General features: G+C 44.3%; 1 protein-coding gene across 1 annotated transcript in view; it reads left to right on the top strand.

The window, feature by feature from the left end:
* Positions 1–1,455: 1,455 nt before the first annotated feature.
* Positions 1,456–17,750, top strand: part of PCNT (pericentrin) — a 91,015-nt gene continuing 74,720 nt past the window's right edge. The window contains 7 exon segments of the mRNA XM_015413095.1: positions 1,456–3,045; positions 6,856–6,948; positions 10,523–10,687; positions 13,273–13,528; positions 14,026–14,084; positions 14,954–15,158; positions 15,963–16,087. Coding sequence (XP_015268581.1) covers positions 1,456–3,045; positions 6,856–6,948; positions 10,523–10,687; positions 13,273–13,528; positions 14,026–14,084; positions 14,954–15,158; positions 15,963–16,087 — 2,493 coding nt within the window.

Raw genomic sequence — 17,750 nt, 5'->3', positions numbered from 1 at the left:
CTTCTCTGGATTAGTTTTCGAAGAATAAGTAAAAGACATGACAGTGTACCAAACATGAACAAGAAGGTGGTGAAATAAGTTCTAATTATTGTGATGTCAATTCTGAAGGAACGGTGAAACACACTACAATAAAATCATTACTGAAAATATGACGTGCCACAATGAATTTTTTAGGGGCCATGGCAATTTGGCGTATGGGATTTGTCAAGCCCTGAGTTACACTATATGAACACATCTAATCCTTGCAATAACTGCAGTAGAATATGTGCCGTGAAACATTTCAAGATGTACCTTAGTGCTCTGTTGAGAAATAGCACATGGCTGTGTGTTTTGTACAATGTAGCTAGCTTTTCAGAAGATGGTCTCCAGGAACCCCCCAGTAGTGTTCTTTAAATTTTGAAATCAAAAAGCAGTTTGGGAATTGGATGTGAGAGCTACTCAAAAGAACAATTACAAACCACCAAATGGGCCACTAGAGTAACCAGAGGCAGGAATCAAGTTTAATCCTCACTCTAATGGAGAAAAAATAAAACATGCAATCTCATATTGATAGAGATCTGTTAAAGCTAAATATATCATAGACGGTTTTAAACCTGTTGGGGGGGGGGAAGTAATTGTTATGAAATATTTTCAAAGTTTAGTGATACCCATATTGATAGAGATCTGTTAAAGCTAAATGTATCATAGACGGTTTTAAACCTGTTGGGGAAAAATAATTGTTATTAAATATTTTCAAAGTTTAGTGATACTGGAGCTAATTTTTCTTTTGTAACAAACTTCCTCTTCAGGAAGAAAAGGCTTGTAGAGCTAAGAAATTCTGTGAAGATGGAGAAACAGGGTTGTATTAAAGAACTGGAAAAGAATGATGAAAATAACATTAACAGACGACTGCAGAAATTGAGAACTGAGCTGGAGGAGTGCTATAGACAAGAGACTTTAAAATTAAAAGAAACTTGTATAAAAGAAGTGAATACAAAATATAAAAATGATCTTGAGCAAATAAAAAAAGAATTAAATGCTATTAATTATGAGGGAAATGCCCAGAATTTGAATATCATTGTTAATTTAAATAATAAACTACAGGCATTAGAAGTCGATAGCTCCTTCTACAAGGAACTTGAAAACTGTGTTGCAGACTTTGTGAGGAAACACTCTGAAATGGATTGGAAGTATACAACTCTGGTAGAAGAACTTATGCTACAGCTTACTAATACTGAAGAAAGAGCAAGAGAATCGAAACACGAAAAGGAAAGTTTAAATCAAGAGATTGAAAAACTCAGCTCTTTAATTCAGGAGTTAAATGACAAACTCCTCCTTGAAACAGGAAAATACAAAGATTTACATTATAAGTATGATAAAGAAATATGTTTCTACAACATGATGTTAAAAGATTTACAGCAAGAGACAACACTGTTAAAAGAGGTATTGGGGAAACAGAAGACAAAACTTGAAGAGATGCAGAATACACTGCATCAGTATGAAAATGGATTGTATTTGGCTGACGGGGAAGTAGATGGTTTGCATGATTTCAGAATAGACACTTTGAAAAATGTGTTGGAAGATGCAAGGCAAAACCTTAATAAAGTCAAAGCCCTAAAGGATACTGAAAGCTCTAAATCTGATTATTACTTAAGGGACCATATAGCAGAACTAAAGCTAGAAGTTGTTACTGAAAACAGAGAGGAATTAATTAAATGTTTTGATATCACAGAGAGGCAGGAGCAGTCAGGTACATTTATCAGTCCTGGACATTCAGATCCTGGAAAAGCTGCTTGTGATTCAGCCAGAGATGTTTTAGAATCCAGCAATGGCAAGACAGGTTTTAATTTTAACGAGGAAGTTTATTTGAACAGTTTGCTAGAAGAGACTTTAAATGAAACTGAACTCAGTGAACAATCTGCAGCTTTACTTTTTTCTGGGTATTGTTCGCCACAGAATGAAATAGACAAGCAAAACAGTCTAAGTGATCATCAGATTGATTTTGTGATTGGAGATACTGGCCTGATAAAGCAGAGCAGTGAAAAAAGATTTATTTCTGACAAGGCTTTTCAGGGAGCTGGAGAAGGTGCAACAGCTGAGATTACAACTGCACACTTAAAAGAGCAGGAGGCACATGTTGCTTATGATGAATCTCTCAGTCAAAAAATGGAGAAGGAGCTAGAACCGGAAAACAAAAGGAAGCAAGGAGATAATAGTGATTTTACCATTTGGGTTCAAAAATTAAAGTGCGTGACGCAAGATTTAACATCTCGTTCATGGGAAGAAGCAGTAAAGGACCTCCAGTGGGAAAAAGAAAATTTAATGGTGCAGTTGAGATTGCAGGAAGAATTAGTGAAAGATGTTCAGGAGCAAAAGACAGCCTCTGATTCTGTGACCAGTGAAGTACAGTCTCTGTTTGGACGACAGCTGACCATGTTGCAGAGGCAAAGGGATCAAATGCAAGCCCAGATTGATAGCCAGATGGTGAGGAACAAGACCCTCTTTGAACTTCTTGGCCAAAAAGCTATTTTAGAAAAATTCTTGCTGAAAGAACAGGAGGATCTCAAGTCTGAAATCAATATCAAAGAACAAAGTTTATCATCTTTACTTGAGGAAAAGTCAGCCTTGGAAGAAAAACTTTTTACAGTCGGGGAGCATCTAAAGGAAGCAAAAAAGGCTTTGGAGGAAAGCGTTAACAAAGTAATGGTTCTTGAACAAACTGTTGAGGAGCTTAATGTGAGAATGAAAAGCGCTCAAGAATCACGTGAATCTGAAAGGTTAGCATTTGAAGAGGAATTGGAAGCCAGTAGCTTAGAATTACAGAAGCTTGGCACTGAAATAACACTGAAAGAAAGGGAATTTATGCAAAAAGAAAATGAGTTGAATGAAGAAGTGGCTTCTTTAAGGAATGTTCACTTGGAACTTGAAGCTCGTCTAGAGGAGACAGTAAAGAACATGAAAGAGATGCAGTCGGAGTCCGAGAGACTTCACAAGGAAGAACTTAGTAGAATAGAGTCTCTCTATCAGTCTGATCTTTCATATACAAAATTGCAGCACCAGAAGATGGTAGGTATTTCTCTGGACCCAGGGGCCATTTCTACTTTTATTTGTAGATTAATGGTATGTTGATTGCATTTGAAAACCTGTGGTCTTTATAGTTTTGCATTTGCATTGCATCATTTGGGTTTAGGCCTGGTTATGGAACTGCAATAGCCTTGGTCGCCCTGGTGGATGATTTGCACCGAAAGATAGACATAGGAACTGCAACTCTGTTGATTCTTCTAGACCTCTCAGCAGCTTTCGGTACCACCAGTTATGGTATCCTTCTGGACCCACTGTCTGGACTGGGTTTGGTAGGCACTGTTCTTTGGTGGCCCTACCTGGAGGTAGGTTTCAGAAGGTGGTGGTGCTAGGGGACTGCTGCTCAGCCTTTCAGCCTGTTGAGTCTCACAGGGTTCCATCTTGTCCCCTATACTTTTTAACATGAAACTGTTGGGTGAGGCCATTCAGAGGTTTAGGCTGGACCGTCACCAGTATGTGGATGACACATCCAGCTGTTTCACACATCCACCTGATCCTCATGAGGTTGTAGAAACCCTGAACTGGTGCCCAGAGCCACTTTTGGAGTGGATGCTGTCTAATAAACTGAAGCTTAATTCTGACAAGACAGTAGTTCTGCTGGTGGGCAGAATGTTTGACCTGGGATTTAAGGTGTCACCCATTTGGGGTAGGGGTGTACTCCCCTTGAAGGAAGAGGTCTGCAGTATGGGGGTGCTCCTGATCCCAGGCCTACTCCTGGATACGTAGGTGGCAGCTGTGGCCGAGAATGCCTTTTACCAGCTTCAGCTGGTTAACTAGCTGCAGCCTTTCCTGGGCAGAAAAGATCTGCCCACTGTGATGCATGCCCTGGTCACATCTAGATTAGATTATGCCAATGTGCTCTATATAGGGCTGCCCTCGAAAAGTGTTTGGAAACGTCAGTTGATACAGGATGCTGCAGCCAGGACGTTGACTGGAGTGGGTTGTAGGGACCATATCCTTTTAGTCTTGGCCTGTCTATACCGGCTCCCAGTTTGCTTCCAGGCACAATTCAAGGTGCTGCTCTTGACCTTCAAAGCCCTGTATCGGTAGGGACCAATATGCTTGAAGGACGCCCAATTATTCCCTTATGAACCTAGCTGACTGCTGTGGCCATCTTTGGAGGCCCTGCTTTGGGTGCTCCCACCTTCTGGGATTCGGTGGGTGGCAACCCAGGAGAGGGCCTTCTCTGTCATGGCGCCAAAGCTCTGGAACTCTCCCCAGGGAGATTTGTCTGTTCCCTTCTGTTGCCACCTTCTGCCAGCAGGTGGAAGCCTTTGTTTTCTTTGGGATTCCCTTAGTGATCTCTCCTTCATAACCAACATTTTAATTGCTGTTTTTATGTTTTGTATGTATTTTAATTCTTTGTTTTTAAATTGCTTTAATGATGTGTCTTTAGGGGGTTGATTTTAGTGGTTTTATTATGTATGTTTTAAAACAGATGTGTCCAGTATATAGCCTGGGGGCTGGAAATTGTCTAAGGCTCTTATCTGGCCTATGAGCAACCTGGGGGGAAACCAGTCTGAATGCAGACTAGAAGAGCCTATATTAGGGTACTATATTCCCTGCTGGGTTCCCTCCATTCCCCAAATGTGGGCCCTCCCCAGGGTCTTCCCCCCAGATCTCCAGTGATTGCCCAACCTGGAATTGCAACCAGAAGAGGTGAGGAAGGGTGGTTTGTCCCCAAGCTCTGTGCAGTCAGTCCCCTTGGGGACTGCACACTGCCCTTAGCCAAAGCACCGGGCTGGGACGTGCTGCCTGCTGCTGCCGCCTCCTCTGTCCACAGCACATTGGGCTCTTACTTGTGCTGTCTGGGCTGCTGGAAAGATGGCTGACTGTTCATGTGTGACAGGCAGAATCCCTTTGGCCCCACCTCCCCGAGCCCAGCCAAGTGGCTTCCCACTAGCAGGCAGTCCAGGAAAGGCACCGGCGGGCACAGGTGCCTGTGGAATGCCATTGGCTGGCTCACCAGACATGTTGCTTATGTAAGTGTGTGAATGGAGTGACTGGCTGGGCTGGGCATGCTGTGCGCAGCAGCTGGGCAAGAGAAAAGCTCAGCTGTTATGTAAGGGGCACAACACATACGGAACACTAAGCTTGGGGGCAGAGGAGGTCTGCCGAGTTGGATGAGCCAGAACCTGCTAACCCAAATGTGCATGGCTCCTGCCTCCCTCCCATGTCAGCACAGGGAGAATTAAATAAGAGGCAAAGCCAAAACTCATGCATGCTCCCTGTGTTCCCTGTGTGCAAGAGCTGCCTTATGTAACAGTCTGAATGGAGGTAGGGAGTTAAGGTGAAGGTCAGGGTCAGGAACAGGCATTCAGAAAACATGCTGGGTTTGCACATGGCAGCGGCAGGCGCTGGATGTGTGTCTGTGTTTGAACATGTGGAGTGAGATTTTGGGTGGTTAGATAATGTCGGGGAGCTGGTAGGAAATAAAAGTCTGCAAAAGACAAAGTGGAGCTGGCATCTTTGGAGAGTGGCAGCGCTTGAAGATTGCTTGTGGTGCTGGGGAGCATTGGGATTCCACTTATGGTTCAAGCTTGTTGCTGAATTTGGGACTTTGACAGAGAGAGGTGTGGGATTATGCGGCTGCCTCAACCTCCTCCCCTCTCCAAAGTCTGTTGACCATAGCAGTTTCTTTAAGGCAGGGCTTGTAGAGTTCCTCGGCTGATACCACTTGGCCACCTGTCTTCGGCTGCCTTACCTGCAGCAGCAGAATGCAGCCCTTCATGCTCCAGCTCATCAGAAACTTCTGAAGTATGTTAGTCTTTATACTATGTTTGTATTGTATGCTGGTCTTAAGACCGTAATAATAAAACTAAACTACGTTAGTCTTTAAAGAGCCACGAGAGTCTCTGGTTGTTGCACCTTGAGTGTCAGGCAATTGCTTTCTGTGCTGTGCAAAACCTTTTCTGCATTTCAAGCTAAGGGTGGTTAGTTAGGTGCTGAGGAGGGGTGTGGGTTACGGTCGGTGGTAAAATATCTCCGATACCTGGCATTACATTTTATGGCACATACAGCCTGGCCTGATGAAGTGACATTTATGTCAGATTCGGCCCTCGTAACAAATGAGTTCGACACCCCAGTTTTAAATTGTTAACCACCTTGGTGACCACATACCGCCCCCGCTTCAACACTGTGCTGTGAGGCCACGCTGCAGTGGAATCACCATGGACACGCCCTTGTGAGCAGCTAGTTACACTCCCCCCCCTTGCAGCGTAACCTGCCCCTTAGGGAGCCAACGTGTGGCGATGCCCCTGCACTGCGGTTGGCCGCTGCAGCATGGGCGTGGCTCAGGATTGCTCTGTAAATAACATCCCATTAAGCCTCTATTAAAGGGACAGGACAGTTCCCCCCCCAGGCAGTTGGCAACTCTAAGCAGGGATAGAAAGCAGAGAAGCTTAGCCTATTATCACTGGGAAGAAAGTAAATGTGTTGATTTCTAGTGGAAATCAGTTCTGACTATTTGGATTATGGTATAAAGTTGCCTTTTATCAGTCTGGCTCATACATACTTGTGTGTGTTTTAGTCTGCACTCTCGATATTCCTTTCTGCTCAGAAGTGTGGAGACCATAATGCAAAACACTCAGTGCACATACTATCTGTATCAAACTTCAAAGCATATGTGTGCTGGGAAAGCAGTATGTATGTATCTGATATTCTGCTTGTCCAGAAGTCCTTGTTAAACAAGAGTGTGAATTAACCTTTACAGTTTCTGTATTAGCAGATAAAAACCTGATGGGTTTTTAGGTATTTGGAATAATTGGGAAATCATTTTTTTGCTTCTTTTCTCAGATAGAAGATCTAAATGCAGAAATAAAAGAGAACATAGAAAAGCAGAAACAGTTGGAACTAGAATGGAAAGAACAGATTGGAATAATCAAAAAGGTATTGAATTGAACTAGTGAGTACAGCTAATTTGATGGCAATTGGATCCTGTGAGCACAGTAAAACTACTATTTTTTTCTCTGTCAGTCCACGCCTATAGCGAGGAAATACAAGGGAGGTATTTGACCGTGGGTAGTCTTGCTTCTGTTCTTCCCTGCTGATGCTGTGTACCAATTCAGGGTGGACAAGCTGTCCCAAGTATAGAAAGATACCACCAGGCTACAGTGTGGGTATGTCTCCTATGCTGAGGTTTAGGGATTATGAAGGAAAATCTTCCTGGGAAAGGAACAGTTTGGTGGGATACGGCACTGTCAGTCTGGGTCTGGCTGGTGGCACAAGTGGTGTACAGTCTGTACTGATAAAAGTTTGGGGCAAGTGTGCAATTAAATTATTTCCACAAGGCTCATCATTAATGTCAATAATTTATAGTCAAGAATTCAGAAGGTCCAGGCTAAAGTACAGTTTCACCTAACATACGTGTACAGAGCAAGGGGTAGGTTCAACCTAACTAAAATGAGAGTTTCCAGAAAATACAAGGGGAGGTATTTGACCGTGGGTAGTCTTGCTTCTGTTCTTCCCTGCTGATGCTGTGTACCAATTCAGGGTGGACAAGCTGTCCCAAGTATAGAAAGATACCACCAGGCTACAGTGTGGGTATGTCTCCTATGCTGAGGTTTAGGGATTATGAAGGAAAATCTTCCTGGGAAAGGAACAGTTTGGTGGGATACGGCACTGTCAGTCTGGGTCTGGCTGGTGGCACAAATGTTGTACAGTCTGTACTGATAAAAGTTTGGGGCAAGTGTGCAATTAAATTATTTCCACAAGGCTCATCATTAATGTCAATAATTTATAGTCAAGAATTCAGAAGGTTCAGGCTAATGTACAGTTTCACCTAACATATGTGTACAGAGCATGGGGTAGGTTCAATCTGACTAAAATGAGAGTTTCCAAATGATGATTCAATAGTTTACTTTGTGGAAACAGAACAAAAGACTATTTCAAAAGAAGACTGTTTACAACTAAGGGACTATGAGAGCAGATCTGCTCAAAATTCTACTATCTTCTATTCAATGGAACTTATTCCCAGGAAAGTGTTTTCAGGATTATGCTGTCCTTTACTGCTGTTGAGAGTACTGTGAACATCTGTAGGAATATGGCAAAATTCAGCAGTTTTTACATGATCTGCTAGGCAAGGAAGACTTGTGTCCAAAATGTAATCTGCTTGTGTAATTAGGCGAGATAAAATGGATATATAAAACAAACTTGGAGAAAGGATTTGATGGTTAGTGTTACTGAAACTCATCAGATAAAATGGCTTAGGACCATCTGTGATCTCATTAGATGTCACCTCTAGAGAAAATACACTTACGGTATTATAGTATACTAGGGAGCAAAGCCTGTTGTGGATGAAGACAATGCGCCTAGAAAGATAGGGTGGGTGGGTGGTAGGAAGGAAAGAAAGAAAGAAAGAAATGAAGAGGGGGGGAGAGAGAAAGAAAGAAAGAGAGAGAGAGAGAAAGGTAGGAAGAAAGGAAGGAGAGAGAGAAAGGAAGGAAGGAAGTTAGAAGGGGAGGAGGCGTGGGGGGGCAGCTGGTGAAAATCTCGGCCGTCCGGCTAGCCAGGCAGCGGGAGAAGCGAAGGGGGGGGGTCCTGGTAAAGGGTCTCCTGTCTGCCTGGCTTGCCGGGGGGCGGGAGAAGCCGCGAGGGATGGGGAGGAGGGGAGGGGCTAAGCCAGGTGTGCAGCGGCTCGTTTGCTGCCGCCGCCGCCTTTCTACTGGGCGTGCGGGGGGGAGATGCCCGAAGGCAGGCGGGTGGCAGCTCACCCGCCGCCGCCGCTAGCTGTCTACTGGGGGGGCCGAAGTTGGGCGGGCGGTGGTTCAATCACCGGCGGCTGCCACCGCCAGGGCCCTCCCTACCACCACGGGCCCACGGTGAGCAGCGCAGGGCCACCACACCCCTCCCTATGCTCCCCCAAAGGCCTGCCTCATGGGGGTGGCGGTGAATTCGGTTCCACGGCGCGCGGCGCAGGGTCGCCGTGGCGGCCCCCAAAGGCCTGCCTCGTCGGGCAGGGGGGTGGGCAAAATTGGTTCCGGGGTGAGTGGTGCAGGGCCACCGCCATGGCCCTCCCAGGGCTCCCCCAAAGGCCTGCCTTGTTGGGCGGGGGTGGGTGGGCAAAATCGGTTCTGGGGTGAGCAGTGCAGGGCCGCCGCCGCACCCCTCCCAGGGCTCCGCCGAAGGCCTGCTGCGGGGGAGCGTGGCCTTCTACTGCGCATGGGGGGGGAGGGCCGAAGCCCGGCTTGCACTGGGTGGCTCGCCGGCGGCAGCGGCCACTGACTTGCCTCCCTCTCCACATGCACGAGGAACACCCCCACCCGAAGACACAGGCACAAGCAGCTTGGCCGCCGCTCTGTCCTGGGGTTTCCCGAGCAATTCCATCCCCTTACCTGGGTCCCCTTGTGTGTACTGGTGAGTCTTCGGGGCTTCTCCCTGCGCTCAGTCTGCAGATGGTCCTTTTCTGTCAGAGGCCCAGAGCAGACTGAGCCGAAGTCGCTGGCCGGGGCTGACGTGGGCGGGACTATTTCTGGATAAAGCTAACTATGAAGAGGAAGTGAAGTCTAAATGATGAGGCTTCTTTTGTTTATTGAATTATTGATAGTTTTCAGTTTTAACCCTTTCCAGCTGGCATTGGATATATCTTGTAATTATTGTTTGAACAAGTGGGGGACCTATGAGGCTCAAGGTTGGGGAATCACATCCTTCCTGCCCTCTTTTTCACTTGCCTGCCAGCCCACTCCAAGTAGCTCACATGGCAGAGAAGAGGGGCAGTGGTGGTTACTCCATCTCCTCAGCCTGCCATGCTGCTGCAGTGTTGGCACCTGGGGGGGGGCAGTGGCTCTGGCTCCTTCCCCACCTGCCCACCTCCAGTGCCCTGTCTAGGCAGTAATAGAGAGAGCAGCTGCGGCAGCAGAGGGATTGGAGACAACTTCTGTTCCTCATCCACTTGTCTCCAGCGCCACCAATGAGGAGTTGGCAGTGGGGGGTCCCGCTTTTTCTCCTCCACCTGCCCACTGGCTCTGGACCTGGTAGTGGCACATAAGGTGGCACCTCAACTGCATCCAGGCATGCTTCTGAGGCTCAGCTCTCTCCTCCTCCTTGCTCAGTGTAGCACTTGCATTGTTTTGGGGGCTTTAAACTCCCTCCATTTTTTTGTAAATTTTCAGATTTTTTGCAAACCTTGGGGATCCCTCAGCCTGCAAAGACAGTTATACTTCAGGTTTTCATAACTGTAGTAAATAATAAAACTAAGTATACATAATGCATTTTAATGTCATAAAGGAGTTTTAGATAGGATCAAAAAGTAAGTGTTGTATGTATTTAGTCCCCCCCCCCTGTTTTTTCTAGCTTTTTCCTTTATGCTCCAAAATTTCAGAACTGTAACACCATAGCTTCTCTGGATAATTAAATTGGCTTGTAAAAAATTTGCTTTAAAAAAAATATGTTGTATGTTTGCTTGATTGCAATATTTGCACAGTGTTTTTCAGCTGTAATCATTCTCATTTAATTAACCTTGTAGCTTCATGAACGAGAGCATGATCGTGAAGTAGCGGAGCTAGTTATTCAGCATGAGGATGAAATGAAAGAGTTACATGCTAAATTAATGAAAGAGCAACAGCTGTTGTTGGATGAGTTGCATCACCAAATGGAGGCTGCACATGAAGAAGAGATGCATGAAGCGGAGGTACAGTGTCAAACACTAAAAATTCAAAGGACTCTGGCTGTTGGAAGTAGCCAAAAATTAGGCCACCTGTTTTTAAAAAGGCACATATAATATTGCTAGTTAATGCCAGATACTTTTAGAAGTATAGTACTAAATAGGGATGAGCACAAACTGGGAAAATGGAAGTTCTTCCCAGTTCATGGTTCGTGAGGTCATACGAACCCAGAATCTCCCCATTAACTGAACTAGTTTGGTTCATGAGGTTCAGGGGAAGATTTGAGCTCTTCCCTCCCTCCTTTCAGCTGGCGGTGGCTCCCCAAGGCCAGCAGATCTTGCAAAAGCCATTTAGAGCCTAACAGGCTGAAATGGATGCAAGCCATATCAGCGATCCCTGTCACTCTGCCCCCCCTTCCTCCAAAACCATGTGGAGGGTTGTGACAAACCGGCAATGTTCGTCGTGAAATTAGGTTCATGCCCCCATCCCTAGTACTAAATGTGCTTAGTCTTGAACATGTTATAATAAAGAATTTATGATTACAAAAGTGATGTTTGAACATTGTTTGAACACCTGTGTAGGTTGAGTCAATCCACTTTTGGTGAACTCAGTGATTTTCTCACAATAAAAAATTAGCAGCACTGTGAACTATTCTGCTTCTATTTAATGGCAGCATTCACTGTGCTGGCTTGCTAGACAGTTGCTTATATTACATGCTTGATTACTGTGTTCCGCATCATCATGTGATACCTGTCTTCAGATCAGGCAATTTAAGTTATATGTGTGGCTTTGGTGTGTGTAAGATTGTCAGATGAACTTTAGGATTGCACCCTGAAAGGGCTAAAACCGGCAGTTTAGTTTTTTAAAAAAAGCAAGCAGCATTAAGAAAATATTATAAAGTCAGCATAAGCATCAGTGCTAAAAGCAGTCTAATAAACCAGTACAAACCAACAAAAAACACTTGAATAAAAAGAAAAGTTTTGACCCAGTGCCAGAAAATGTTCAGATTTGGCGCTGGTGGATAGTTACAGGGAGGGTGTTCCACAAAAAAGAACACTGTGTTCTCCATGGAGGTGATGAACCTTACTTTTCGATATAGTGGGGGAGTGTAGATCTTAATTGTTGGGTTTGATGAGAATGGGTGCTCTTTTATGTTCACTTACCAAATAGTCCAACAGGATAGCTTATATAGATTTGAAAAGAGGATCTGAAGTGAGAATTTATGAAGGCAACACTAGTATTGACAGTAAAAGAATAAAGCATCTTGAACTGTCAGACTGCCTGGAGTTTTGACTTGCTGCCCCCAAAATACTATGCTGCTTCTAACAATAACTGCAGTTAACAATTTTTTCCCTAATAATTCTATATGCACTGGCTATATGGTGAACTTTTGTAAAATTAACTGTCAGAATAGTTACGGACAACTACATACCTGCTTGATTGGTTTTCTTTAACTGTGGGACTTCTGTATTTTCATGGGGTTGTCTGCGTGTGTGTGATGAAATACACAGCTTAAACAGTTATTGTGAGATAGTAAGAACCTTCAAGATGTCCAGACTTTTTTCGGTCTCAGAGCGGCTTACAAACTCCTTTCCCTTCCCCTCCCCACAACAGACACCCTGTGAGGTAGGTGGGGCTGAGAGAACTCTTTAGAAAACTGCTCTTTCAGTAACAGCTCTGAGAGAACTGTGGTTTCCCCAAGGTCATCCAGCAGCTGCAAGTGGAGGCGTGGGGAATCAAACCCTGTTCTCCCAGATTAGAGTCCGCGCACTTAACCACTACACCAAACTGGCTCTGGGAGATCTGTTTCTAACTTAAATATCTACTGTGGGACAAAGAGGCAGAGTCTGGGGTATCACAAGCAATGTTCCCTCTAAGCTATGGAGTCTTATGAGCAAAAAATTTACCTTGTGAGCTACCGGCATTAAAATTGGGAGCCAGCGATTTGGCTACTGCATAGCTTAGTTTGCTCTGGAGCCACCCTTCCTGAGCAAAGACAAAAATGTGTGAGCCAGAGGCTAAAAAACTGTGAGCTAGCTCACACTAACTCAGCTTAGAGGGAACATTGAACAAGGCTATTGGGCAAAAAAAAGCCAATGGCAGGAACCGGGAAGTAGAGAAATTGACTGTTGCCGCCTGTCCCTTTCCTTAGCAAGCTGCTTGTCCTGGCTTCCCTAGCAGTCAGCCTTTGACTCTCCCAGCAAGACATCTTGATTGCCCACAGGTGGGGTAGCCTGAACAAGGTAGCCAGGATAGCATTTCAGGGTGTCCATCTGGGACCCCCAGCAGTTATCCCCTGAACAGCAGAACAGGATGTCTGAAGTGGGAAGGGGATTCCTCAAAAGTTCAGAAAAGAATGAATGCCTGGGACTCACTGTTTCTTGAGGACCTTGGCTCCATGGATGCCCTGTCTCCCAGCACTCATAGGCCGTAGTGTCCTATCTGGTTTGCAGCTTGAGAATCTGATGGGAGCTCAGGACATGCTTGTTTAAATACATGCTTTTTATAAAATAAAACTATTTTAGGAAGCGTTCAGGCCTTATATGGCTTAAGAAATCTACAGCAATCACCGTTTTTAAATTGTATTTTTTATCGTCTGTCTTCATTGCAGGCTCTACATAATCTTAAAGTGGAAGCTCTAAGATTGAATTCAAATAATGTGCACACATCTCAGTTGGAGCTGATACAGAATAATCTGAGGAAGGAGAAGGAAACCGCCCTTGTGGAACTGCGTGAGATGCTCAATGACAAGCATGCTCAAGAAATAGCAGTTCTGCAAAGCCGATGCCAATTTGAGCTGGAGCATATTAAGGAACAGCATCTGAAGGAAAAAGAAGAAATGACTTTGACGCATCAAAGTGACCTAGGTATATAGCTAATAGATTTTAACCTCATGTTGCAAGTAAACCAACTGTTGGCTTGCTCCTTTGCTAGTTGACAGCTGAAGGCAAAATCATGGTAGCCACCATCAAGATATAGTACACTGTACTTTGAGGTTAAAAGCTTATATTATGTATTCAGGTCCATTCACATTTCATGCACCTCTTGGGCAACATGTAAGTTTTACCTCTCAGCAAAAGAATTCAAAGTAAGAGAGAGGGTATCTCTTCTGACTCCCAGTTGAGAGCGGTAGGTGGGTTGCTGACTGTTGGTGGGTGGGACTTAAAGTTGCCTCCCCCCCAAATCTGCCACTTGATGTGATTATTTCAAGTTGCCTCATCATAGAACTGACCCTGATGGTAAAGTTATTAAATGCTTCACAGTAAAGCCAAGTAGAGAACTTAGTTTACCTCGTTTGTATACATCATGTACAAGGACAGATACATCAGACATTTAATGCTGTTGAAAATGTTTCATTTTTCAGATGAAGAGAGGGGGAAAATCATTTTGGAAATGGAGGAAAAACATGCCAAAATATTAGAGGTACTGTGTATGACTTGTTGCTTTAATAAATCAAATTGCCATAGCAATTGTTTGATTGATTTAGAGTTCCTCAGAATGCCCTTTCTGTCTCTTACCCCCACCCCCACCCCGAGAGCATGTGTTTGGTTCTTAGGCACTACACTACACAGAAACGTTTAGGAGAGCAATGCAGATAATATAGGTTGCACTGCAAACTTGTGCCCTGTATAAATAACTATTTCATGTCGACTGTTGCTTGCATGCGTGCATGCCCAGGGAATGGTCAGACAGATGCGATGACACTACTGTACATGGACTGTGGTGAAATCAATCCAGCAATACCAGTCAGCTGTTGCCTGTTTTGCCTAGATAGTGAGGAATTTCAGACAGACTATATAATCCGGAAGAGGAACAGTTCCCAAACGGTTTCTGGTCTGTCATTTCAGACAGAACCGTTTTAGAACCGGTTCCCTACCGGAATATATTTGTTGTATTCAGTGGAGTGCTCTAATTGTCAAAGGCTGACCTAAATGGGACTGCATTCAGAACCCCTGTCTTCCTGAAAGAGAAGAGTTATTTAGCAGTTGCTAAAGAACTGAGTGTGAGATTAAAGCTGAGATGTTGTCTTCCTTCTGCAGAAAGGGAATTGCTTGGGAAAATGTGTGCAAATGTCTGCAAATAGTTCTCAAGTTAGGGTTTTGGGTTTACCCAGAAAGCTGCCCTTTTTTGGAAAGGGTCATGGAGTTGACAAGAGGCCAGGAAAACCACCGGGATGTTGCAGAGGGCCAGACTGGAAGTATTACTGTTCTCTTAAGGGAAAGAAAATGTTGCCTTTTCAGGATATTGCATCCAAATTTTTAATGTTAAAATAAGACTTCATTTCTTTTTAGAGTTCTAAAAAAGAATGGGCATTGAATACAGAAATCAGTTGTAAAAACATATCTGAAGAGTTATCTGAAAAACATCAGGCTGAGTTGAATGAGATGAAAAGAACTCTGAAATCAGAACTTGAGATGAAAGGAACCCTGAAATCAGAACTTGAACAAGTAAAAGGAAAGTTGGAGAGCCTGTGCCTTGAAAAAGAACAGCTTGAAAGTAGGCATTTTTATTTTGAGGAAAGCTGTCGTTTTTGTGAAAGTCTTTGCGAGGGCTCAGATATAGAGTTTAATCTGTTTCATTTACATGTGTTTGGTGCTTTGTCACTGGGGTCAGTAGGATGAGGACTGCCTCAATTCTTGAAGTGCATGTCAATCAAAATTCTGAGGCAGATTCTAATGAGCGATGGGCATTTGCTAGGGGAAGCTATAAGCTTGTGTCTGATACAACTTTGTTTAGTTTCAATATGCTGGAGACAGACTGCATTCCTTTTGGTAAAAATCAATACTACATATGTCTTAAGATATTGTTTTATGCCAATAAAGGCTGACGGACTGACTGTCTACTACATATGTGGCTGTATGTGTAGTCAGCCTAGTGTGCCCATATTTTGTTGTGGCCAAGACTGTGGGAGAAGATAATACAGAGAACTGAAACATTTATCACCCAGTGAGTTTATTCTGTATCCATCCACACACACACGCAGACATGCACACACAGTGAGGGAATGCCAGCGCCCCCCCCCCCAAAAAAAGTCTTCTTGCAGTGGCAGAAGACAACAATAGAGGGAGACAAACAAACCTCTCTGGGAAGGGAGTTCAGAAATTTTGGCAGCACGACCAAGAAGGCACTTCCTCAGCTTGCCACCTGTCTAGCCTGGCATGGTGGGTACACCCAAAGCAGGGCCGCTAAAGATGACTGGAAAGGTTGGGCGGGTTCGTATGGGACAAGGTGGTCTTTATTTGGTGTTAAGTTGTTTAAAAGGAATTATCTTAGTTAACTGGACTCAACATTATTTTGTAGTGGAGTGTAAAAATCTGGAAAACCAGTACCAGCTTGCCATGACGAAGCTGCAGACCGACCATGCCCAAGAACTGCAAGATGTGAAAGAGCAAAGCAAGAAACATGAAGAAGAGTTACAGCAGGAGGTTAATGGACATTTTTTGATGTCTGTAGACACCATGAAAGCACTTTATCAAATGTTCTTTATATTTGCAGTGTGATGCTGGATTTTTTCCTGTAAGATGGGAATGCTGACATTACGTGTGCTGCTCTGGAAGTTTGGCTAAAACTTACTGTAACGTTTTGCTCTTTTCTGAGACCCCTTTATATATAACACCTGTAAAGGCATCTCTCTGTAGTGTTCTGAGGTGACGAGTGTTACGCTGCTTTCTTCCGTAACATTTCCTACTTAATTTTACTGCCACTAAAGGAATTCTTAGGTGGACACAAAGAACAGAATGGCTTAGTTACATTTGATAGAATGACAGAATGGTCATTATACAGGGGTGGCTCTGAGGTAAAATGGAAAACCAAAGGTTTTCTCTGAAACATAAACAGCATTTGTTTTAGAAGTGTAACAGTGGAACAGTTTCAGTAAAGGTTGGAAGTGTAATGGTTTCAGATAGGCACAGTTCTTCTTTAAAGTTTCTTAAATAGACCTAGCCACAAAGGCTTATTTTTTTCACTCGCCACTTAGGATAATAAGTTCCACAAAGAACAAGTTACTCTCACTCTCCACAGCACCGCACTCAACTCTTCCCACACGCTCTGTGAACAATCTCTCTCCCCCGCCCCATTCAACTCCGCCCCCTAGGGTGCAACCACCATGCAATCATAATGTACTTCATCCATCCATCCCTTCTTTCTTAGTCTAGAGACCTCTGTTTCAACACACAGCAACACAGGTATAAAATTTCACATTAAAACACAGAAGTGAAACACACAAATTATTTACATATCAAAACACCACAATTACGATCCAGAAGCAACACTGCATAGAAACTTATATGTGAGGCTGTAAATAATCCCAGCATGGTTCTTGCATGCATGAATTTCTGCTAATGAGATTCGAAGAAGCAGCACTCATAGCAGTGTCTGGTGCTGTCTCAGCTCAGACACAGAATGAGTGCTCTTTTACAGTGGCAGCAATTTGACCACAATTTTTGCAAGGCCGGGAGGAGAAATATGACCCTCATAGCTGCTCATAACAGGTATCTGTTCTGTACTGCCTGTTGGTGATCCAGAACGTTACTTTGGCTTTAACAAAAAAATCCTTATTTGAGAAGATCTAGTAGATCAGTGTAAGAACTAAGAATTTGTTCATCAAATGCTTTTCTGACAAGGAGTGCCAAAAATGCCCTCTGGTTTGGAGCAATCCTATATTTATTTATGCATTTTTATTTACATTACTTACAGCCTGCCTTTCTCACTGAGACTCAAGGTGGATTACACAGTGTAAGTCAGTGCAGTCAACGGGATGAGACATAAGCAACTTAATAGAATTGCAGAAATGTCAAATGAAGCATAAAGAATTAGACATGATATATTAAACAAGCAGTAAATAGTATTACACAAGATGGGGACCCGCGATACCCGCGGGGGGGGAGAAGAGCTCCGTCTCCTCCATCCCCCCTCCCCGCTCGATGTCCCGAGGAGGCGGCGGCGAGGCCGGTCCTCCCCCCGCCCGCCCGGCTCCGAGGCGGAGGCGGAGAGGCTGGTCCTTCCCCCCCTTTGCCGGGCTCGGCGGCGAGGTCGGTCCTCCCCCCGCCCGCCCAGCTCCGAGGAGGCGGCGGGGCCGAGGCGGGGGGG

This window comes from Gekko japonicus, unplaced genomic scaffold, assembly GCF_001447785.1.
Source record: "Gekko japonicus isolate JY-2015 unplaced genomic scaffold, Gekko_japonicus_V1.1 scaffold3126, whole genome shotgun sequence".
In the NCBI taxonomy this organism is placed as follows: Eukaryota; Metazoa; Chordata; class Lepidosauria; order Squamata; family Gekkonidae; genus Gekko; species Gekko japonicus.
Note: the sequence above shows the minus strand (reverse complement) of the source record. Positions and strands in the feature narration are given on the sequence as shown.